Source organism: Andrena cerasifolii, chromosome 16 (genome assembly GCF_050908995.1).
Source record: "Andrena cerasifolii isolate SP2316 chromosome 16, iyAndCera1_principal, whole genome shotgun sequence".
Taxonomy (NCBI): domain Eukaryota; kingdom Metazoa; phylum Arthropoda; class Insecta; order Hymenoptera; family Andrenidae; genus Andrena; species Andrena cerasifolii.
The window spans coordinates 5,244,167-5,267,290 of NC_135133.1; the positions used below are offsets into that span (position 1 = coordinate 5,244,167).

The 23,124-nt window shown below is 38.4% G+C and overlaps 3 protein-coding genes across 14 annotated transcripts; 2 read left to right on the forward strand and 1 right to left on the reverse strand.

Moving 5' to 3' along the window:
- Nucleotides 1-852: 852 nt before the first annotated feature.
- LOC143377968 (zinc finger C4H2 domain-containing protein) lies at nucleotides 853-3,112 on the forward strand. 4 transcript variants are annotated; one of them, XM_076829837.1, is made up of 6 exons: nucleotides 853-1,016; nucleotides 1,171-1,267; nucleotides 1,409-1,580; nucleotides 1,657-1,838; nucleotides 1,915-2,139; nucleotides 2,686-3,112. In XM_076829837.1, the coding sequence occupies exons 2-6, from the start codon at nucleotides 1,209-1,211 to the stop codon at nucleotides 2,813-2,815; spliced, it is 768 nt and encodes a 255-aa protein (XP_076685952.1). In that variant the 5' UTR covers nucleotides 853-1,016; nucleotides 1,171-1,208; the 3' UTR covers nucleotides 2,816-3,112. The 4 variants fall into 4 exon arrangements, with proteins under 4 accessions (XP_076685952.1, XP_076685954.1, XP_076685953.1 ...); XM_076829839.1 differs by having other exon boundaries at nucleotides 860-1,267; nucleotides 1,930-2,139; XM_076829838.1 differs by having other exon boundaries at nucleotides 887-1,267; nucleotides 1,915-2,130.
- Nucleotides 3,113-3,253: 141 nt separating this feature from the next.
- Nucleotides 3,254-12,618, forward strand: LOC143377967 (uncharacterized). 5 transcript variants are annotated; one of them, XM_076829832.1, is made up of 12 exons: nucleotides 3,254-3,371; nucleotides 3,442-4,368; nucleotides 4,406-8,034; nucleotides 8,141-8,458; nucleotides 8,714-9,050; nucleotides 9,397-9,578; nucleotides 11,454-11,564; nucleotides 11,639-11,735; nucleotides 11,896-11,940; nucleotides 12,029-12,167; nucleotides 12,239-12,401; nucleotides 12,471-12,618. In XM_076829832.1, the coding sequence occupies exons 4-12, from the start codon at nucleotides 8,428-8,430 to the stop codon at nucleotides 12,488-12,490; spliced, it is 1,125 nt and encodes a 374-aa protein (XP_076685947.1). In that variant the 5' UTR covers nucleotides 3,254-3,371; nucleotides 3,442-4,368; nucleotides 4,406-8,034; nucleotides 8,141-8,427; the 3' UTR covers nucleotides 12,491-12,618. The 5 variants fall into 5 exon arrangements, with proteins under 5 accessions (XP_076685947.1, XP_076685946.1, XP_076685951.1 ...); XM_076829831.1 differs by having other exon boundaries at nucleotides 3,442-8,034; XM_076829836.1 differs by lacking the exon at nucleotides 11,896-11,940 and having other exon boundaries at nucleotides 3,442-8,034.
- A 1,226-nt stretch (nucleotides 12,619-13,844) lies between these two features.
- On the reverse strand, nucleotides 13,845-18,143 carry Cln7 (CLN7/MFS domain-containing 8). Of its 5 annotated transcripts, none has more exons than XM_076829828.1 (11): nucleotides 17,959-18,143; nucleotides 17,302-17,394; nucleotides 17,069-17,219; nucleotides 16,839-16,986; nucleotides 16,527-16,770; nucleotides 16,357-16,445; nucleotides 16,064-16,283; nucleotides 15,884-15,983; nucleotides 15,675-15,809; nucleotides 15,494-15,603; nucleotides 13,845-15,415 (listed from the first exon to the last, which is right to left on the reverse strand). In XM_076829828.1, exons 3-11 carry the CDS (start codon nucleotides 17,098-17,100, stop codon nucleotides 14,901-14,903), a joined length of 1,593 nt encoding a protein of 530 aa, XP_076685943.1. In that variant the 5' UTR covers nucleotides 17,101-17,219; nucleotides 17,302-17,394; nucleotides 17,959-18,143; the 3' UTR covers nucleotides 13,845-14,900. The 5 variants fall into 5 exon arrangements, with proteins under 5 accessions (XP_076685943.1, XP_076685944.1, XP_076685941.1 ...); XM_076829829.1 differs by having other exon boundaries at nucleotides 17,936-18,143; XM_076829826.1 differs by having other exon boundaries at nucleotides 17,556-18,143.
- Nucleotides 18,144-23,124: the final 4,981 nt, after the last annotated feature.

Genomic DNA, 23,124 nt, shown 5'->3' on the forward strand with positions numbered 1-23,124 from the left:
GAATGTCGGGCCAACGACTGGCCTGCCCAGGCACCGCGGGCACCCGTAATCGCAGCGCGCCCGAGGATACCGTCGGATCTTGATCGCTCCTTCCGCCAGAAAACCCGAACCCGTTCGAGTGACTGGTCATGGCTGGCCTTCTCTTCTCGGCTCGGTAAAAATCCGCGCAGATAACGAGCCGCGGATTCGGTACACGCGTCCCTCCCCCTGACGCTGATAACCGATTCGAGACGCCTCGCAGCGAGTCCATTGATCATTCCTTCCGCCCAGGAAACCATTACTGTTATTTCGTGCTATTAGCCGCTCAAAGATCGAGCGCACAAGTCCGCGAGTGTTGATATGTAATTCCGCAGGTTTAGATAGACATTCGTGCAGCTTAAAGAGGAGCGAAGTAAGTAAGAATTTACCGTCTCTGTTTAAATATAATTTATTAAGAAAAATCGATCGAGGATTTACGCGAAGAAAAATGGCACAAGTTGATAGCCACGCTATTATTTAATCTATCGAGCGTTTCTTAAGATTACACACGGTGGCGGATTTAACAAGGCGGATGATAAGCAATTGCCGCCTGGGACCCTGCCCAGAACGCCTCCCAAGGGAACGCCTATACAAACGCTACATTTTTTTCGTACTACTACACTGGGCCCGTTTTTTAGTAAACTACCTGTTCATTTTCCCGAAAAAATGGGCCTCGCAGAACGTTTGCCACCTGGGCTTGTTTTTCTTAAGTCCGCCACTGATTACATACTTTTCTACCCAACTGTAACGTGGCTCAGCTTTGTCAGATCTTGCTGAAGCATTACCAAAGCTGTGGTACACGCTCCCGTTTCAAAATAGCCCGCCCTACTCACCCTAGTTCATCGATGCGCCGCTGGGCGGCGCGCGCACCGGCGTGCAGTCAGTGTCATGGCTGACGCCCATCTGTGAGGACGCGGCTATTGTGTCTGGTGGCGTCGATTGTGTTCGTTGTGTTATATGTCAGCGGTATTAGTTAATTCTTCAAAACCTAATTAAAAGTACGTCAGTTCTCTTCGATTCTCAATGATACTACCGCGTACATAGCACCGATTCTCCTCTAAAACACTTCGTCCATAATGCCTTGACGAAAGGAACACCGACTCCGAATTCGCTGCATTTATTTCGTATAAACACCGTTGGCTTCCTTTTAAGAGGGCAGATCCGAAGCGAAGTGTCAGGAACTGGTGAAAATGTCAGCCACGGAGACCACGGTCATTTTCGCGAAACTGGAAGCCTTGAAAGACATCAAGTATATATAGCAATTTATATTTCATAAAGCCCTGTGTAAACTCAGTAGAAGTCTTCAAAGCTCCGCGATAACTAACAGTTCAGTTCTATTAGCTACTTGATAGTTCTTCGATTTGTTTAAACGAAGCCCCTGTATCGCTAGGACGAAGACCCTTCAGCTAGAGAAGATGAAACAGAGGATCCTGCACGAGGTGGAGCAGACCGAGCAAGAGGAGAAATGCTTGATAGAGTACAAACAGGAAATGGACCTTCTTATGCAAGAAAAGATGGCACACGTCGAGGAATTGCGGCAAATACACGCCGATATTAATGCCGTACGATTACATAAGATCTTTGCATCGTCGCTTCGGTAAATCTTACGTGTAATCGCTTACGTAAGCTCTGTTTTAGATGGAGACCGTTATCAAGCAAGCGGAGGAAGCTAGGAACAAAGCGAGAGAAACCGCGAAGTTGATTCATAATAACGACTATCAGCCTTTGAAGCACGACATCGACCGCATGCGCAGGGAGTTCCTCGGGCTGGACAGATTGCCAGAGTTGTACGAGACGGAGTCGGATCTCATTTCGCCAGAGTAAGCATGCTGAATTTGTGAAGATCCCTTCGGCGCTGTAGCTTAGATTGCGTTGAAGTGAACTTTTATCGTGTAGATGGTTTGTTCGCAGCTATTTCGATCGGCCCATGCAGAAGGCAGAATGGAGGATGGATGTGCGGGGTGAAGACTTATTACCTCCAATCACTTTACACCATCCTGGTCATCCAGGTAGTTCCACACCTTTCCTTGCCCCTCAACCTCTTCAGGGTCCGAGCAAGCCGGAACCAAGACCGTTACCCCCAGCGCCAGGTCCGCCTGCTCCCACATTCAGGTACCACTGGTATATCTCGACTTTGTATATTTCTCTAATAACACTGCATGCGAGTATTTATAATGGTAACATACAAGCGCGGAGTTAATAGGATTTAAGGACGCTCTCGCTATGCCTCCCCTCACCGCGACTCATGCATTCCCGTGCTTCTCTTACGTAGCTTGACAATTTGACTCACGCTGCTCCTCGCCTCGGCGCGACTCCGAGCCGCGGATTCTTCCTCGAGAATATTTTGAGGAAGAGAGGCGAGGCGTAGTGTGAGTGGATGCAATGCCACCGCTTTCGGTGAACGCGAAAAGAGGAAGGAAGAGGTTCTCTGAGCAACTGACCAAACACAGGAACCGAGGCAAGCTCAGATAACTTCAGTTACGGAAAAACCGAGGCGACGCGAGCCTAGATGTGAGTGCGAACGGAAGTTGTGCCGAGGCGAGGCGTAGTGAGAGCCTACCTTTAGCATGGTCGGCGTGGAAAGTTTATCGATGGAAATAATAAAGCTAGATGTATGTAAGTGGATAACAAGACGCTATTTCTTCCATGTTTCTTTTCTGCTCTCAGGCAACAACCACCCCCCATGAAGTCGTGTTTATCGTGCCATCAACAAATCCACAGAAATGCGCCGATCTGTCCCCTTTGCAAGGCTAAATCTCGATCTCGTAATCCCAAGAAGCCAAAGAAGAAAGACTAATTTGCAACTGTAAGTGTTATTTATAGAAAATATCAGCATTTCTGTCATCTGTTTTTAGGATATTCGTGAGTGAGTTTTTTGTTTTCGTAACTCGTAATGATCGTACAAACACAGTGCTACGAAAGCATACATCAATGCAAAGTATATGTACTTAAAGAAATTCTTTTTATAGCTTTTTACAATTAATTTTATTCTTGATTTTTTACGATATTTATATCAACAATGTGTAGATGGATACGATAGGTGATAATTAAACGTTTAACTCTAAGAGACGCAAATAAAACTGAGTATGTTTCATGATTGTCTTTAAAGTTAACAATTACTATCTAGAGCTATCGAAGTACAAATGACAACGTAAATTTTCCGAACAAACATTCCCGTAGATTAATTTCCGTTTTACCCATGCGTCGCTTTATTTCATCCGCATCCCTTATCGCATACCACTTTCTAAAAACGTTGTTCTTAAAGCTTTATAATCTTATGAGTTATTCCATAGACGCAACTCGCTAGTATCTGCAAGTAAAATGAACATTCTATAGCTTCTAAATCGATCACGGTAAGTACTCTCATGTTCCCTAGCCCACGGATAAACAATTTTAATTTTGGCGGTATAATGGTAATCTCAGATAGGCTGCGCCATGTTGCCGAAAATCGTGATTGTTCAGGATTGTACTGGATTACCACCAGTCGCGTGCGTTGCCTAGGCCTCGAACAGTCTCATACTCACACGTGCTCAACTGCCCACTACTTAATCAGAGCTGAACCGTCGCAGTACACAGTTAAACGCAGAACAAAGAATTCGAAGTAACTGTACCACGTTGTACTTACATAGAAGCAGTGATGGAAGTTTACGAAGAATCCCAACATCTTCTATTCACTAAGAAGAGATACGTAATTATGAACAATTATAATTTAAAATTATCTACTTCGCGGAAATCGGTATATAAGACATACTGCAGATGAGCAAGTTTTGTCGCGCGGGTATTTCTGTCGTATAAGACTAATAAACGAATAAAACGCAGGAGGTAACGTTTAAAATGTTATATTTCCTCGATAAAGTATAACAATCATGCGTCGTCGGCGTCAATGCGATACATTCACGAATGTTTCTCGCATCGCAGTCGTCCAAAACCTGTATTGTGCAAGCCACAACGCAGTCCTCGGAAAGACTTGGTTTATAATACCCCCAAGAGTCGGTTTTTCAATACCTAAGTTGACGACCGCTAAATGACCATTTGGGAACTCGCTCATCTGTCTGGGGCCTAAGGGTGTCCCGTAATTTCTATCCTATCTTGTTGAAAATTGTACCAATGGATTAGTCAAGGTTTCACGACGGAAATAACTTGAAACACGACATACATCGCACTAGTTTTGATAGTAACCAATTTGAATATATATTATCCTGAATAATGATCGGAGCAGGACGACGAATTAAGACATTATCGTCCGAGACCTATTTCTTCACAATGTACATATTTCAGTCGGGTATCGCATGTTGTAATAAGCCGTATGGTGACAAATATTGAAGTCGTAAAGGCACATTCATCGTATATGTATAAGTTTAGTCTTGACTCAAAATATTTACAAAAGATGGAAGTTTGTCCTCTTGCTATTTAGCAATACGAATAGAATCAGTTGCGAAATATCTGTGGTTGTGAGGAAAAACGTTGGTTTCCTTATTTTCTTTTACGATATAAACGTATATTTTCTTCATTTTGCACAATATTCAATATTCGCATAATTAACGTAAATAATAATAAACAATAATTTATGGACACTTTAGGCAGAATGACGCAAGTCTAAAACTGGGCTTGTGTTATTTTGCTCGACCGTGTCACATTTAAGTAGTTTTTCCAAAGAAGAATATAAACATTGTTCGCAAGACGCGAGCATCATACGCGTCTGAAGCGTTAGTGTTTTCTCGTTCAGTCAATGTGATCTCGTATCTCGTGTGATGAGCGTCTTAACTCAAATTAGTAATGTTTAATAAACACCTACATCAAAATTCAACTATATTATGTGTGAAATATGTATGTAAAAACTGGAGATCTTTAAAGTATGGCCACCGCTTCTCCCCCGTCTTCTGAATCTTCCCCAGCTCGCGTTTGAACAACGTACGGAAGGAGGCAATTTGTCTTTTTACTTCATCGTCTGTCATCTGGCATATAAAGATCATGATAATGAACATGTATTGAAGATACACGTGATATTAATATTATCTGTACCAATCCGTGTAATTTGTAATACACGTGTATCGAATTATACGGGTACACCTGTACATATTAACATATGTAGGCATATTTTATTTCGTGCGATTATCAATGTATAAGAAAAATACGAATATTTAAGTACATTTACGAGAGTCATTTTCGAAACAAACACATGATTTTCTAGTTTGCAGGTAACAATAATAGCAAACATCATAATTTCGACTACCCCTAGGTTTGTTTCGCAAATTACTTGCGTAAATGTACTTAAATATTCGGGTATTTTCTTATACATTGATAATAAGCGTGTATTAAATATTACATGGATTAAAGCACGTATATATTAATATCACGCGTATACGTGTATTCAGATACACGTGAAATATACATACTGCCACTACTGCCATATAGGTAAATTAAAAAAATACTTACTCCAGTTACGCGGCCTATCCGCATGCGTGCCTTTCTTTTGTTGTTAAATCACTGTGTTTTTGGTTTTCTATTGCGCTCACTTCGCGGTACTTGCCAGTATAAATATGCTTATTTTTAAATACTGCTGGCATTTCACTAATAACTCCGAATGCATCCCTTTTCTTTTTTCCTTTTCAATATAAATTAAAGATAATATATTTATACAGTTCGAACACCATAATTGCTCTGCAAGATATTTTAAATTTACAATTCGGTTTCCCGAACATATTCCGCGTTTATCCTCAACACCATTTACGTTGCTCCATTTTTTTTTGCAGCGATTCCAACCCGACATTTTTCATTCTTTTCCAATATTATTTTTTTAATAAATTTTCCTTTGTACCGAAACCTTTCTGACATTTTGATTACTTATAAAAGGCGCTTCGAATGCGACTTTGTCAGATCTGCTACGCCAATTCACTACGCTAACCAATTTAATATTCTATTTTCGTATTACAAGTACTTATATTAATATTGAACTTTTTAAAATATATATTCATGATGTTACAAATTATTATTATTAATTCTATATTATCGTGCTATATTGTACATTTATAATTCACACCTACTACGATTTAGAGGTGGACGGAATCCACATATATATGTAGGAATAGATCGGGTTCGAAATGGCCTTAACGGTCTCATAGGAGGATGAGGAACTTGGAGGACCCACGGAATTGGGAACCATTAATGGTCTCGGTTATGTAATCGGGAACCATTAATGGTCTCGCATTTTTATGTAAATAAAGTAGGTACCTACTTCATAATAAACATGAACAGGAATTGTTGAATATAATTTTTTAGGGAAACTCTTTGTTCTCTAGGTCTATTTCTTGTGCTTCTTTGCCGTGGACTTTCTCTGGATCTAAAACCTTTGCGGAAACCCTGTATAAATTGCAAATGATTAATGTTTCATTAGATATGTAGTAGTAGTAATCTTTATTTCGGCATTGCTGCCAAGAAAGGGACTCGATTTTACATATTTAATAACTAAACAGTCATACCTCTTCAGATTATCTCTCTCAAACTTCCCTCATACACATTGCACTCATCTTTGGTGTTGTCTACCCCCACTTACTATACTATCTTTTTACATTTTACTATACAAAAGAAAAACTGAATATTTTTAATTTATTTGCAATTATTTATTTTTTAACCCCTAAGAATGGTATCAAATCTCTCCGGGTACCGTTTTTTTGGTCAATTGGTAGTCAATGGACAACCAGTCGCAGCGACTGATATGCAAATATCGCGCCGTCAGTATTCATGGTTCTCTCCGAGGGTTTTAGAAATTTTTAAATAAAAACAAAATTGGAAATTGTGGAACTCATAGACAATTTATTTGATACAATATTTCCAATGAAGACAGAGTGAGCTAATCGCTAAGAACTGAAAGCTTAGAACGCCCTGCTGGAACAGCCAGTTAGAACCGCGTTGAATTTTGAACTGGATCTATCTGGTTCAATGCGGTACTACCTGGATTTTCAAGCAGTGATTTGTGCCAGTTCAAAAACGAACCCGGTTCAATGCGGATATCCAGATCGATGGATGAAACAGGATTTGCATGTGCGAAATTTATCAATTTCTATCAGGAATTGCCATTTGTATAAACCCAGAAGTTTCGTATCTGAAATTGCGGATCAAAAATCTTACGGATTCAATCTGGAAATGCCACAAGCTCTTTCGAGTCCGTCGCGATCCGGATTGGCAGAGCAAGTAATTCACGGGATGCATACCGTCAAGATTTTTACATGCATATCCGGTTTGAAACCGATAGAAAATATTTCATCGGGTTCAATCTGGAATTTACGGGAAGAAAACCGCATCAATCCGGATTTAAAATTTTTTAATGCGGTTCTAACTGGCAGCTCCAGCAGGGCGGGGTTCCCCTGGAAAGTAACTGTCAAAATGGCGGTTCATCCACAAATGTTATTGGTTAACAGGTCATTAGCCCCTATTATCTACGGTGTTACAAATTAGATAACGTTAGTAGTTTATTAGATACTTCGGTATTCCAAATTACCAACAGTGTTCCAAATATGCTGCACTTCCTGTATATAATATTTCCAATTTCAAAAATTTCACATGCACGCCACATTCAAAAGTGTGGTACGTGAGAAGTGGCGAAAATAAGCATTACAATTGATGGTGCTATTGACGGTGGGTAATACTTTTTAATTGCTATATTGGTGGCATCTTTCTCATGTGCGTCAGGACAAAAGCGTGCTCAGAGCCAGGCGAAAATTCATTCGTTTTTTACGATCGATAATTTATTATTTTTCCAAGAACGTTTCGACAACATCTGTTTGCCTCTAAAGGGCAATCATAAACGTGCTGCCGTCTTTAAGAATTGTAGACATTGTCACAGACGAGGTATAGAGTATTCTATACCTCGTCTGTGGTTATTGTTTGTTCCTTTAGTAACTTTTTATCGACTACGGTATTGGAGTTGAATTAGTTCCCAGAGTCTCGTGTCCCGAAGTCGGTATTTCCGGCCAGGTCACAGTAACTCCCATAAAACCGGTAATTTTTAATACTTATGTAAGTATATTTCGAATATTTCCGCACTATAAGACTATTTCTATTAATGTGAAAAAATACGCTTCATTTCGTCACTTTATTAAATAATGTACGTACTATTTTTCAGACAAAGAAATGATAAACTGATCGTCAAGAACAGGCACGTCGTAGATTTCTTACTCGGGGCACAAAGACCCTTCCGCCTTTCGACCCTTTCCAATGATCGACCTGGACCGTTTTAATTTTCAATAGATAAGACTCAAATTCATTTAAGCTTGCTCCTACTTCTTTCAAACGAAATAAACCCCTCGAGATACTTTGCTGCGAATATCCAGCTAACTCACCACCAATAAGGTTAATTTTTTAGAGCATAGAGGTCGCTTCAGTTGGCTGCACTTGGTTGCGGTTGGCTGCATGCTGCATTCGACAGCTTCGGGTACTGACGGTTAGTGAGAGCGTGTGTGTAATGTTTCCTTCTTAATGTTTATAAATAATACTCATACGTTTAATTCTTAAGCTTTTATTTACTGGTTATTCTGTTCATTGCTGGTCATTTTTCTGCGTGATAACAAGGTAATTCCTATTACATTAATTCAGTATAAAGTACAAACCTATTCAAATTTTGCGTTTAGCTAACCAAGTAGGAAATTCTTTGATACTGGATACGTAATATAATCTATCTTTGTTACGTTGTATATAGGAATGAAACGGCATACATCAAGGAATATGCATCGTGATGAAAAACCTAAGGCCTCACATATTGAAGATAACGTTGCGGTTCTATGTGCAAAAACAAAAGCGGAGAGGCAACGGCGTAGACGCGAATGGGTGATCGAACAAGAAAAAATGGACAGGCATAATAGACTGAAAAGAAAAATGGCTATGGAGTATGAGATACGACGCGCTCGTAATATGGGCTTACCACTTCCCGAAGGAAGATACAACAGACCTCGTAGGAGTAGGAGGGATTATCCAACTTGTCAACATAGAAGAACTTCTGAGCATTTTACACCTAAAGTTACTGTGCTTTCTTCAAAGTAAGGATAAACTGTCTTTAATTATTAACTGTTGAGAAGTAGACACAGTGCCATTCTAGAGGATTTCATAGACAAAGAACAATTTTAACATTTTATTGTCGGGTCTTGGAATTTTCTGTCTTATCATCTGACAGATACATTTAAATTAAATATGTTTTTGGGTATATCCAGAAAAGTTCACTGATGAAGTGTTAACTTGTATTTGTATAAAATATCGAATTTAGTTGATATAATTTTTCTATACAGTTGTATACTATAAAACAAACTAAAAAACGTTAAATTGTAGTATGTTTCAAGTAAAAATCTATTAAATCATATATATAAATAATATTATTCTGCACTTTAGGTTTGAAACATCAAGTGATACAACGCCCTTATTTAAAGGACCTGAAGGCACAAAAATTAGTCCAACAGAACTCCGCCAAATCAAAGTAGATATTCATAGAAACATTCCTGGAAGAATAGCTACCAATGACGTTAAGCGGGATATACCCAACAAGGAAGATGTGGTGCTTAAAAGAAGAGCCGGTAACGTGTTGTTTTTTTACCGTAACTTCTTAAGAATTTTCAGTCATTCAGCGAACGAGTACCACATAGGAAAATAAGTTCAACGCGGAAGATGATTCTGGGGTTTTCTAGAAATCACGATCAACAAATTGAAGTTTGAGGACATTGTATGCTTTCTAATGTAAAAATGTCTCTTCTCTGTGAGACATTACTCTCCATTTTCTAGAATCCATTCAGTTTCTGTTTAACCTTTAGAGGGCCGGAATTTTTTCATTGAAATTGTAAATTTTATTTACTTAAAATTTATGCATGTATACCACCAAAATGGCCGGCAAAGTATCCAAATTCTTAGATGGCCACTATAGTGGCCAAGCCCAGCCCTCTAAAGGTTAAATATATTATGGAAGTGTAGATAAATATTTCCATGTTTTCACTTTACCAAGTGCTACATTTAAAGAATGGCATCCTTGTCACCGATTTGGACCGTCATGAAGATTCCGGACTTTACTGTGACTTTCTGTGTCCCCTGTAATATTCAAGAATTTTCTCAACTTTATTCATCAAATTAATAACGTATTTTTGATTCGTCCAGGATATAGCACATTTGGAATACAACGTTGGATCACTGTATTGATCGCATAATGTGCAATATGTAAGCACAATTTTCTTTTACTTTGACTGTTTTAACATTGCTGTGCTTAACGTATCTCTTGCTTGTTGCTTTATGTACAGTATTTTTTTTTTCTTATGAGCTTGCACAAAGAATTATGCTTCAGCCATATTAACTAATTAATTTTGCCCCCAAAAACGTAGTTCAAACACGTTTTGTGCATTCTCCTTGTGTCTTGGTTTTGGGAATGCGTGCATGTCCAAATAAGTGGTTTTTTTAAACGCTTTATTTACTAAAAGCAGACCAACTGGAAGATTTTCACGTCTTGGAAGATGTTTTAAATCTTGACATTCAGCACCTGAAGGGGCATGGTGAAACATTGAGCATTAGGCTTCAACACTGAAAGAAACGAAATTAGAAATTAAATCTTAGAATTTTTAAAAAATTTTGCATAGTGGTACTTCTTATTCTTATTTGATTGCATTAAATAAGTAACTACAATTGGAAAATAGGTACTTTCTAAATTTTAAAGTATGAGTACTCGTAGACTTAATTTAGTTGGTTTGAAAAGTATGCGTTCCAAAGCATTGTATATAGAGTGAATATCACGAAACTTGAAATTGCGATTCAACGAAGTTACTTAATCGCCCTGGAAAATATAAACCATCTCGGAAGACTTCATTGTGAAATCATGAATCCTCTACACACAAATTAAACTACTTTATTTGAAATATATTGAAAGGCGTATCGATATGTTTATATTTTTGTAATCAATTCGTTATAGACAATGAGTAACATTCCAAGAATTTAACTACATTCTTTTGAACAATTATTTAATGCGATTTGTATACGCTATATGAAAAAGAAAAGGAAATATTACATTATAAATTAAAAATTATCAGTTGCTACGGAATATTTAAAGTTAGAGTTATATTAAAATAATGTCATTAAAATAATTAAATTTTTAAGAAATGAACTTCAGTCCGTAATATATCTGGGACTCAAGGAAGTTGTAAGCCATTTTTTATTATGTAAAGTACATTTATGAGGATGAAAAATAAATTTATACATACTTTTAGTATAGAAAATCAAATAAGTTAACAACAATTTAACTAATTTCAAATTGACAATACGAAATGACTTGGCTTACAATTATTCAGAGCGAGTTTAAGTAGCGACGTTAATATCTTCGAGATCTGTCACAGCTGCTAGTATTGCTTAAATGCTTTCCCGATTTTTACGTACGATTGCTTTTCTATTATTAAATTTACTATACTTAACTGTAGGAGAGGGATCCAAGCCGATATTTGATAGAGAAGAAATAAAAAAACCAATAAGTGAAACAGAAGAACTTGAGGATAATCGTACTGTCGGAACTCTGAATTTGGAAAATTCAGGTATGTTTATTATTTCAAATTGTTAAGATTTATTATAATTTCTGTTTCGTAAATGTGGGCATTTTAATTTTTAGAAAACAAGTCGAAAACGTTGAAAAGGCGTTCGGCGTCTTTGAGTCCTACAAGAACCCGAAATCACAGTCCTAGGCGCACGTCGTCCCGTCACCCCAGGTTCGTGCCTGGATTTTACACAGAGTATTGCAATATCAACATACGTTAAACATAAGTGTAAACCATTTACAAAAAAACTTGCTATTTTAAATGTGTTAATGTATATTCCGAAATTGTTTGGGAAATTGAATTTTTTGCTAATTTGTTTATCCTCTTTCAGGTATGACGATTCTAAGTATGAATATCAAAGTTACAAAAATGATAGGTAAAAGCTATTATTACACTTTCATGTATCTGCGTTCATTACATTTCTTCCAATTGTATTTCACCAAACTATTACATTATTTGCATAGGGAGAAAGATCACAGTAGAGAGTGGAAAGATGGTGACAGGAGGAAAACAGATAGATCCAGAAAAAGAGATTTGCCTAGACGACAAAGGGTTTCCCTAGAAAATTATATTCAACAAACTCCTGTACATGTTTATTACAGAGTAGGTACTTTATTTACATAAAAATGCGATAATTCAGCCATGATATAAAATTCATTCATTTCTTTGCTCAGAATTTTCAATCGAGACCATTAATGGTTGGACCGTGGGTCCCAATTCGCGGACCTCTTGGAGGAAATATACATCCTCCTATGATGAGACCTTTCAAAACATTTGCACCACGATCAATAGAAATATCTCCAGATATGTATGGATTTCGTCCACCTTTAAATCCTAGTAAGTGTGAATTATCAAATGTTCGATATACATATCTAATGAAACATTAATCATTTGCAATTTATACAGGGTTTCTGCAAATGTTTTAGCGGAACGATCCATGACCGAAGGTTTAATGTGATTCTATTTGTTGGATTTATGTACTTGGTTTGGTTTAATAATGTATCTTTATTACTATGGAAATAGGAATATATATATATATTTGATTGCTTATTAACACACCTGTCACGCAAACGCGTTGCAAATAGACGGCACAACGGCATCCATCCTCGTACATGCTCTTATTCGCACACAGGTTTCAAGATTATGCCTGTTCTAACACTTCTCCGTAATCGCTACATCTGTGGTTTGAACAATCCTAAACCTTCAATGAATTTCGCGTGCTTGCTCGTAGTTATAGGTAAATCATTTCATTCGTGTTAATATAATGTAATTCTACCATTTTCAACTTTGTCGCTTCACGTACGTAATGATTTCGCACATCAATATGTTTTGTTCTGCGGGATGGTATCTGTTCTTTCGACCATAGTATTGCTGATTGGTTGTCATTATATAATTTTATACGTAGTACTTTGTCGGTTATTTCGTGTACAGGACTTTAAAAACTTCGCTTCTTTGCATGCTTTCGACATTGCAACATACTCAACCTCACTGGTCGAAACTGCAACGGTAGATTGTTTTTTACTTTCCCACGTTATTGCACCGCCGCCCAGCAGAAATGTATACCCCGTGTAGGACTTCCTATCAGACTCATCATTAACAAAATCTGCATAACGTAACCCGTAATTTCTAGATCTGACTTTTGGTAAATTAAACCATAATTGGCAGTTGCCTTTAGGTATTTTAAAACGCGTTTGGCTGCATTCCAATGGTCTTCACCATGACAGTTGTTGAATTTACTAAGTTAGCTTGCTGTGTCTGATATATCAGGCCTACTGCATGTTACTAGATAATTTAAGTAGTCAGTTGTTGTCACTAAGTAATCAGTTGTTGGTATGAACGATTGTCTGCTATAGTCGCGTTTTATAATTTTATTCCACTTGCATACGGTGTATTTACTGGTTTACAATCGCTCAATTTAAATCTACTTAAGCTACCAGCGGCGGTTGCCGTGTTGGAAAACACCGGTTCTCGTTTGATCACCGAAGTTAAGCATCACGGGGCGGTGTACTGGGGAAAAATGGGAGACCCCACCATTCTACCGGTACGCTGCTGCTGCTGTGACCTGAAGGAGAGTGGAGAGAAAAAAATGGGACTATAGTTCGTTGGGCAATATAAGCGATAAGCTTGAAACATCATCCTGATTAAACACAGGAAAAACAATAATGAAATGAAATGAATTTATAGAAAATATCAGTATTTCTGTCATCTGTTTTTGGGATATTCGTGAGTGAGATTTTTTGTTTTCGTAACTTGTAATCATACTACATGTACTTAAAATAATTCTTTTTATAGCTTTTTACAATTAATTTTATTCTTGATTTTTTACGATATTTATATCAGCAATGTGTAGATGGATACGATAGGTGATAATTAAACGTTTAATTCTAAGAGACGCAAATAAAACTGAGTATGTTTCATGATTGTCTTTAAAGTTAACAATTACTATCTAGAGCTATCGAAGTACAAATGACAACGTAAATTTTCCGAACAAACATTCCTGTACATTAATTTCCGTTTTACACTTGTGTCGCTTTGTATCATCCACATCCCTTATTGCACACCACTTTCTTAAAACGTTGTTCTTAAAGTTTACAATCTTATGAGTTATTCCATAGACGCAACTCTCTAGTATCTTCAAGTAAAATGAACATTCTATAGGTTCTAAATCGATCACGGTAAGTACTCTCATGTTCCGATTATTCAGTGGAAGACCTTCGATGTTAAAATCATCTAAATATCAGTCTTTACCATCGTAACAAAAATAGTTGTATAAATTCGACGAATATAAGCAACTTAGCGAATAATTTCTTTTACATAATTACCTCTAATTGAGTATATAACATTTTTGTACTCATGATTGCACACCTTTTAATTAAAAGATTTTTATAATAAATCGTTAGAACATAATGAGTTTATAATAAAATCTAATCTGTTTAAGTCAGAGTGCTTAATCGCTCTTTTTTCCCCCACTTCATTACATTAGAAATGAGTCTGACGTTCGCATTTCGCAATTTCGTTCCTTATACAAGATTCCGATGTAAAAATAGATTAACAATAATTGCACAAATTTATCCCTATAAAAATTTCCGTCGATTTTACTTAAAAACTATATCACCCTAACCATATTCTTTGGTTATTTGTACGTATACTCGTTTATAGCTTCTCTACGTGCCCGCGCGCGTAAAGTATGTGTTAGAAATTGTAAATATTCATAAAAAATATATTTGCACTACACACCATCATAATTGTATTCGTAATTTACTTTAAATGGCAGTCACATATATTCCCATGTATATATAAGATTATAAAAAATAAAATCGCTATTCAAAGCTATTGCTAAACATTGTCGCATTCCACGATTTGATCGGTCTTCGATGTGTCGTTTAACTCTTGAGAGTCTTGAGCAGTATTATTAGATTTAGGATGAACCAACGGAATATCTACGTCAGCTTTCTGTTCATTTTTCGAAGCGATCTTGAGCGGGATCAGACGCTTATCCGCGAGTTGCAACCACAGCATAGAGATTAGTAACGTCAGACCGGTGACACCAAAAGTATGGTACGTTCCAAAGCGTGTATAAATCACGCTAACGAATACTGGACCCAAGACGCGTGACGCGCATCCAGCACCGGTCATGAAACCCATCCAAACGCCTTGCGGCCGCGGTCCTAATACTTTACTAAAAATCGTTTGTATCAAAGTAACGCCTAACGGATAGCCGATAGCGGTGAAACTGAATCCAATAACAAATTGCGTGACTGTGAGTCGAGGAGTATATAAGCACCACTCTTGAATACTCGGGCATCCTAGAATCTCCGTACCATTGGAAATGCGTGTACCGTTACTGAATTCTGTAAAATATAGTAAAGGCTTTTGTAAGACAAATGTAAAACTCAGAACTTCTATTCTACATACATGTTAGTACTTACGTTCTATGTAAGCGATTTGTGGTGGATCGGGGCCCCATGGTATACACAGTATCCTTCCAATTACCATGAAGAAAAATCCACCCCACAACATCACTTTTCGTTCGTTAAATCTAATAATGTTTGGAAAGATAAATAAAAGAAGAGTCGTCTTTTACTACATGATTCCGTAAAATTGTCATACCGTTTACATAAAGGTTCGATCATGACGAACGTGATACAGGACACAATTGCACCAATGCTCATCAACAAGCCCATATAGTACAAAGCTTGCTCATTCGACCAAGCGAATTGATCCATAGTTAATGAGGTACCGAGTCTGTGTGGAAGAGTAAAATAATGTTGAATACGATGCACAGAAAGGGGGTAAGTTGATGAAATTGTTATACTAACGTTTCGAGGAGAACGAAATTAAATACCAAGACAAAAAAGGCACAAATTAATGTCCAAGATGCTACATAATCAGGCTTTATAAACCTTAACGTTTCTTCCTCTGTAGTTGACAGATAAATTATGTAATCAGGCACGCTAAAATCTATTGTACTACCATTATTCAACACAGACAATTCTCACCTGTTTCTTTTCCTTCACTTCGCATAGCTTCGCGTATAGCAATCCTATGCTCCTTGAAATTCCATGGAAGAAACAAAACAAAATTAAGAACTCCCAATATAACATTTATCCAACCAGGCATAGTAAACATATTAACAGGTAAATTTATAAAATATAAACCATTCGGTCCGAGAGGCGTAACTGCGGCTTGCAATCCAGGACCTACCACAAATCCCAGTACCTAACAAATTTTAAAGCAAATTATAAAATCAACATCATTTAATTCTACGAGCCAGAAATGTGTTGCTACGTACCTGCGCAAGGGATACCATGGAGACCGCGTGCGTTCTTTCTGCAAATTTCGTAGCTGCAGAAAGGTAAGACCGTGCGACTGCAATATTGGCTGGAAATAAAATACCGATGCATTATTAGGGCCGAAATTAATCAATAGTAATCGTAATTCAGAGCCAAGCAAAATATTAACCAGAACTAACTCCGACCAGGAATCTAGCAGCTACCATATACATTTTTCGATCGCCAGGCAAGATTTCCAGAACGCTGTAAAACCCTGACGCAAATGTGAAAAGGGCTAATGTCGTTAAAAGGGGTAGTCTTATTGATCCCCTCTTGTCGCCCCACCATCCTACGAGAGGAGAGAATAGCATTTGTGCCAGAGGATTAGCCGCGACTACGTATCCCATGAATTCTTTCCCTATCGTATCATCCAACTGCAACGTTAAAATATCATTACATCAGTTCTGATAATCTGTATTCGTCGGTTCCTTGTTACACTTACCTTAGAAAGATATGGCCATACTCCAGTGAGTATGATACTGAATCCAAGGGACATGAGGAACATAGTAAAGTAGATCGCGTAGATGCTTCTCCATCGTTCGTTTTTCTCATTAACAGTTTCTAATTCGTCGTCCACAGGTGCAATAACTCTATAACGAAGAAATATTAAGGTTTTCGACGATGATGATTTAAATGAAACTAAATATTCTCAAGGCATTTATTCCGCCTTACCTTGTGCCACGAAATCTTTTATACCAATCCATTAAATATAATCCTACAAAACTTTTGCGTAAGTAATAAACTGTATTCTCTTTGTATAATTGTGAGTCTTTATTTAATATCTCTGTATTAATAATTTGTTATTTGTGAGAGTATTGTTAATCTAAAAGAAGAAAGAACAATTTCTTACTACAAAGTATGAAAAATAGGTTCCAGGTATCTATGTGTCTTAGCATGCTACTTACTCTGCACATCTATTATTTAATGATAAATATGCAAGCCATGATCGGAGTATGTTTTATGACTTCGATTATGAATGTATCTTTGTTACGTATCTCCTGATAACAGAAAAACAGACACATTAACGTTTGTGAATACGAATGTGTGCGTGTTAAATACAGCTCGGAAAATGGAAAGTAAACAATGTTGAAGCGATTCTCGAAAGCGAAGCAGATCTTTATCGCCATGCAAAGACATCCCGAAATCATTCATCACTTACTCGTTTCACGGAATGAGTACATAATCCTTTTCAGCCGAATGCTTTTGAGAAATTACGCGCCCGCATATCGGGTATATTCGAAATAGGGTATGTATACTGTATAACGGTATTTTGAGTATGACGATATCCAATGATATCCTTCAAAAATTCGCGCATATGTATGTCATTTGTGAACAGCACGCATAGGTCAAATGCACCACTCGAGGCTTTAAAAAATGTTTCAACTCTGCTTACATGGCCGAGCGTTTACTGAATTTCACACCACGCTAAGTGAGCCTCGTGTATATTTATTCGTATGAGTAAATGCGAAACGCGGGTCGCATTGGCGGCTAATCAAATGTAAAGAGAACCTCCGATTGACGTGGCCAGTAATTACTAACCGCATACTTTTCGATTCACTCACGTGTACACAACTATCGTGACTCTTCACTTCGTTCAACTGGCAATCTTTGTTCGAGTCTCCAACTTGGAGTACTTCAAGTCGAGCCGTGCACGCCTTGATTATTCAACGCGTGAAACGACTCTCCTTTGTTCGATCGCATTTAATCGCATCCAACAAACGGCAAGCACGTGGTCCACATCTACGACTTGATCATCTCATTTAACAGATGTAGATACTTTCTCAACATACATTACATGCATTTCAATGCATATACGAGTGTATATTATTAACGTATGCTATATATATATTCGAATGATATGTGTATGTATTGCATGTTAGATTTTAGCAGCAAGTACATGCATACATCGCTCGAATCTCATTCTACATATGATACATTCATTCACATTCATCATTTTACAGCAATGTAACCACAAGAACATTATTAAGAAATGGAAATTAACTCTGCCTGGTAGGGAAAGTATTGACACATATGTTTGTATAGGGACATTTAAGACCACTGGCAACTTAATAGATCTTATTACAAGCGATGATACCTAGGTGAATTGTAGCATGTATGAAAACAACTTATATGTTAGAAATATTTGTACTTTTTAGTGTATGATAAATAGAATTGCAGATAATCAATATTATGTTAGCGTAATGCTAAGAGGTTAATCCCAGGGTATTGAACTTATATGCTACTATATGTATTGATCCCTTCTCCAAGCCTTTCACTTAAGGTCATGGTAATTTCGTGTCTGCCGACACACAAGGCAGGCCATACAAGACGATAATAGAAACATTTTCCCTATTCAATCTATTTGCAATACGGTAGTAAGTAATAAAGCTCCGTTGCTTTGAATTTGGATTCGATGCGCCTGGTGGTAGGCAGCCCGTTATGCTGCTCTCGCAGCTCCCTGCGTCTCATCATTGCCTACTACCAGGCGCCCAAATACCACTTTCAAAACACTGTCATTTCGTTCTATGACGTTATATCACAAAATGTTACTCAGGAAGAATATTTGCCTTTTGGTCGCCTATGACATAGTAAATTTATAACGTATGGCAATTGTTTTTTAAATACCAGGTAACGCGACCAAACTTTGTAGTGCTATCTTTTTTAAACAAGGGTGGAGGTTTCTGCAAGATCTTCAAAAAGCTGCAAACCTATATTGACACCTTAGTGCCCGTTAAAAATGTTTTGAACCCACTTTTGTGTCTCGTCTTACTTCGCAACAGTGCTGTGAATCAATTTCTGATTTCTGCTGATTTCTGCAAATTGGGTTCGATAATTCATACAGAATTTTTATATTATTCCTACACTCCTCTCCCACACCACATATATATGTACAACATTCTACTTGTGCCTTCTCGCGCGGAGCCAAAATTTCTGTATGCTACTCTGTTGCAGGTGCAAGAATCATACAATGGAATTCGGAAGAAGCCATTTTGTAATTGTAACACTGTAATGGCCCTTTTATTCAAATAAAGTGGAAAAAAAACTTGAAACAGACTGTATTATTATTCAGAAATACCTTTTACATAGTCCTATCCAAATTTCGAATCTGTAATTTTAAATATCTCTTTTCGCTTCATGTTCTCCTGATACCTGGGCCAAAATCTGGCAAAAATTTTCAGAATGCACAAAATTGGGCTTTGTAACAGGAGAACATGATGTCGAAAGAGGTGGCACTAAGTAATGTCTCCGGAGAGAGAATCGAGGATGCCTTCGCAGCTGAAATTCAGAATACCTCTATTCGCTTCATGTTCTCCTGATACCTGGGCCAAAATCTGGCAAAAATTTTCAGAATGCACAAAATTGGGCTTTGTAACAGGAGAACATGATGTCAGAAGAGGTGGCACTAAGTAATGTCTCCGGAGAGAGAATCGAAGATGCCTTCGCAGCTGAAATTCAGAATACCTCTTTTCGCTTCATGTTCTCCTGATACCTGGGCCAAAATCTGGCAAAAATTTTCAGAATGCACAAAATTGGGCTTTGTAACAGGAGAACATGATGTCAGAAGAGGTGGCACTAAGTCATGTCTCCGGAGAGAGAATCGAAGATGCCTTCGCAGCTGAAATTCAGAATACCTCTTTTCGCTTCATGTTCTCCTGATACCTGGGCCAAAATCTGGCAAAAATTTTCAGAATGCACAAAATTGGGCTTTGTAACAGGAGAACATGATGCCAGAAGAGGTGGCACTAAGTAATGTCTCCGGAGAGAGAATCGAAGATGCCTTCGCAGCTGAAATTCAGAATACCTCTTTTCGCTTCATGTTCTCCTGATACCTGGGCCAAAATCTGGCAAAAATTTTCAGAATGCACAAAATTGGGCTTTGTAACAGGAGAACATGATGTCAGAAGAGGTGGCACTAAGTAATGTCTCCGGAGAGAGAATCGAAGATGCCTTCGCAGCTGAAATTCAGAATACCTCTTTTCGCTTCATGTTCTCCTGATACCTGGGCCAAAATCTGGCAAAAATTTTCAGAATGCACAAAATTGGGCTTTGTAACAGGAGAACATGATGTCAGAAGAGGTGGCACTAAGTAATGTCTCCGGAGAGAGAATCGAAGATGCCTTCGCAGCTGAAATTCAGAATACCTCTTTTCGCTTCATGTTCTCCTGATACCTGGGCCAAAATCTGGCAAAAATTTTCAGAATGCACAAAATTGGGCTTTGTAACAGGAGAACATGATGCCAGAAGAGGTGGCACTAAGTAATGTCTCCGGAGAGAGAATCGAAGATGCCTTCGCAGCTGAAATTCAGAATACCTCTTTTCGCTTCATGTTCTCCTGATACCTGGGCCAAAATCTGGCAAAAATTTTCAGAATGCACAAAATTGGGCTTTGTAACAGGAGAACATGATGCCAGAAGAGGTGGCACTAAGTAATGTCTCCGGAGAGAGAATCGAGGATGCCTTCGCAGCTGAAATTCAGAATACCTCTTTTCGCTTCATGTTCTCCTGATACCTGGGCCAAAATCTGGCAAAAATTTTCAGAATGCACAAAATTGGGCTTTGTAACAGGAGAACATGATGTCAGAAGAGGTGGCACTAAGTAATGTCTCCGGAGAGAGAATCGAAGATGCCTTCGCAGCTGAAATTCAGAATACCTCTTTTCGCTTCATGTTCTCCTGATACCTGGGCCAAAATCTGGCAAAAATTTTCGGAATGCACAAAATTGGGCTTTGTAACAGGAGAACATGATGTCAGAAGAGGTGGCACTAAGTAATGTCTCCGGAGAGAGAATCGAAGATGCCTTCGCAGCTGAAATTCAGAATACCTCTTTTCGCTTCATGTTCTCCTGATACCTGGGCCAAAATCTGGCAAAAATTTTCAGAATGCACAAAATTGGGCTTTGTAACAGGAGAACATGATGTCAGAAGAGGTGGCACTAAGTAATGTCTCCGGAGAGAGAATCGAAGATGCCTTCGCAGCTGAAATTCAGAATACCTCTTTTCGCTTCATGTTCTCCTGATACCTGGGCCAAAATCTGGCAAAAATTTTCAGAATGCACAAAATTGGGCTTTGTAACAGGAGAACATGATGTCAGAAGAGGTGGCACTAAGTCATGTCTCCGGAGAGAGAATCGAAGATGCCTTCGCAGCTGAAATTCAGAATACCTCTTTTCGCTTCATGTTCTCCTGATACCTGGGCCAAAATCTGGCAAAAATTTTCAGAATGCACAAAATTGGGCTTTGTAACAGGAGAACATGATGCCAGAAGAGGTGGCACTAAGTAATGTCTCCGGAGAGAGAATCGAAGATGCCTTCGCAGCTGAAATTCAGAATACCTCTTTTCGCTTCATGTTCTCCTGATACCTGGGCCAAAATCTGGCAAAAATTTTCAGAATGCACAAAATTGGGCTTTGTAACAGGAGAACATGATGCCAGAAGAGGTGGCACTAAGTAATGTCTCCGGAGAGAGAATCGAGGATGCCTTCGCAGCTGAAATTCAGAATACCTCTTTTCGCTTCATGTTCTCCTGATACCTGGGCCAAAATCTGGCAAAAATTTTCAGAATGCACAAAATTGGGCTTTGTAACAGGAGAACATGATGTCAGAAGAGGTGGCACTAAGTAATGTCTCCGGAGAGAGAATCGAAGATGCCTTCGCAGCTGAAATTCAGAATACCTCTTTTCGCTTCATGTTCTCCTGATACCTGGGCCAAAATCTGGCAAAAATTTTCAGAATGCACAAAATTGGGCTTTGTAACAGGAGAACATGATGTCAGAAGAGGTGGCACTAAGTAATGTCTCCGGAGAGAGAATCGAAGATGCCTTCGCAGCTGAAATTCAGAATACCTCTTTTCGCTTCATGTTCTCCTGATACCTGGGCCAAAATCTGGCAAAAATTTTCAGAATGCACAAAATTGGGCTTTGTAACAGGAGAACATGATGTCAGAAGAGGTGGCACTAAGTAATGTCTCCGGAGAGAGAATCGAAGATGCCTTCGCAGCTGAAATTCAGAATACCTCTTTTCGCTTCATGTTCTCCTGATACCTGGGCCAAAATCTGGCAAAAATTTTCAGAATGCACAAAATTGGGCTTTGTAACAGGAGAACATGATGTCAGAAGAGGTGGCACTAAGTAATGTCTCCGGAGAGAGAATCGAAGATGCCTTCGCAGCTGAAATTCAGAATACCTCTTTTCGCTTCATGTTCTCCTGATACCTGGGCCAAAATCTGGCAAAAATTTTCAGAATGCACAAAATTGGGCTTTGTAACAGGAGAACATGCCGTCGAAAGAGGTGGCACTAAGTAATGTCTCCGGAGAGAGAATCGAAGATGCCTTCGCAGCTGAAATTCAGAATACCTCTTTTCGCTTCATGTTCTCCTGATACCTGGGCCAAAATCTGGCAAAAATTTTCAGAATGCACAAAATTGGGCTTTGTAACAGGAGAACATGATGCCAGAAGAGGTGGCACTAAGTAATGTCTCCGGAGAGAGAATCGAAGACGCAGAACTATTCGAAGCAGAAGTTTCGATGAAATTTAGGATACCTTCTTGCCGCCTCATGTTCTCCTGATACATATTGGCCAAAACCTGGCATAAATTATCAGAACGCACAAAATTTGGGCTTCGTAACAGGATAACATGACTTCGAAGAAGGTGGCGCAAAGTAATGTCTCCGGAAAGCGAATCGAAGACGCAGAACTATTCGAAGCAGAAGTTTCGCTGAAATTCAGAAT

Excerpts from the sequence above, each read along its gene's own strand:
- LOC143377968 (XM_076829837.1), top strand. The coding sequence starts at position 1,209 with ATGTCAGCCACGGAGACCACGGTCATTTTCGCGAAACTGGAAGCCTTG. Across the intron at positions 1,268-1,408 it reads GAAGCCTTGAAAGACATCAA|GACGAAGACCCTTCAGCTAG; the intron begins GTATATATAGCA and ends CTGTATCGCTAG. Across the intron at positions 1,581-1,656 it reads TACACGCCGATATTAATGCC|ATGGAGACCGTTATCAAGCA; the intron begins GTACGATTACAT and ends GCTCTGTTTTAG.
- LOC143377967 (XM_076829831.1), top strand. The coding sequence starts at position 8,428 with ATGCTGCATTCGACAGCTTCGGGTACTGACG. Across the intron at positions 9,051-9,396 it reads GTTACTGTGCTTTCTTCAAA|GTTTGAAACATCAAGTGATA; the intron begins GTAAGGATAAAC and ends TCTGCACTTTAG. Across the intron at positions 11,941-12,028 it reads CAAAGTTACAAAAATGATAG|GGAGAAAGATCACAGTAGAG; the intron begins GTAAAAGCTATT and ends TTATTTGCATAG.
- Cln7 (XM_076829830.1), bottom strand. The coding sequence starts at position 17,100 with ATGGATTGGTATAAAAGATTTCGTGGCACAAG. Across the intron at positions 16,284-16,356 it reads CCATGGTATCCCTTGCGCAG|GTACTGGGATTTGTGGTAGG; the intron begins GTACGTAGCAAC and ends AAAATTTGTTAG. Across the intron at positions 15,416-15,493 it reads ACAAATCGCTTACATAGAAC|AATTCAGTAACGGTACACGC; the intron begins GTAAGTACTAAC and ends TATATTTTACAG.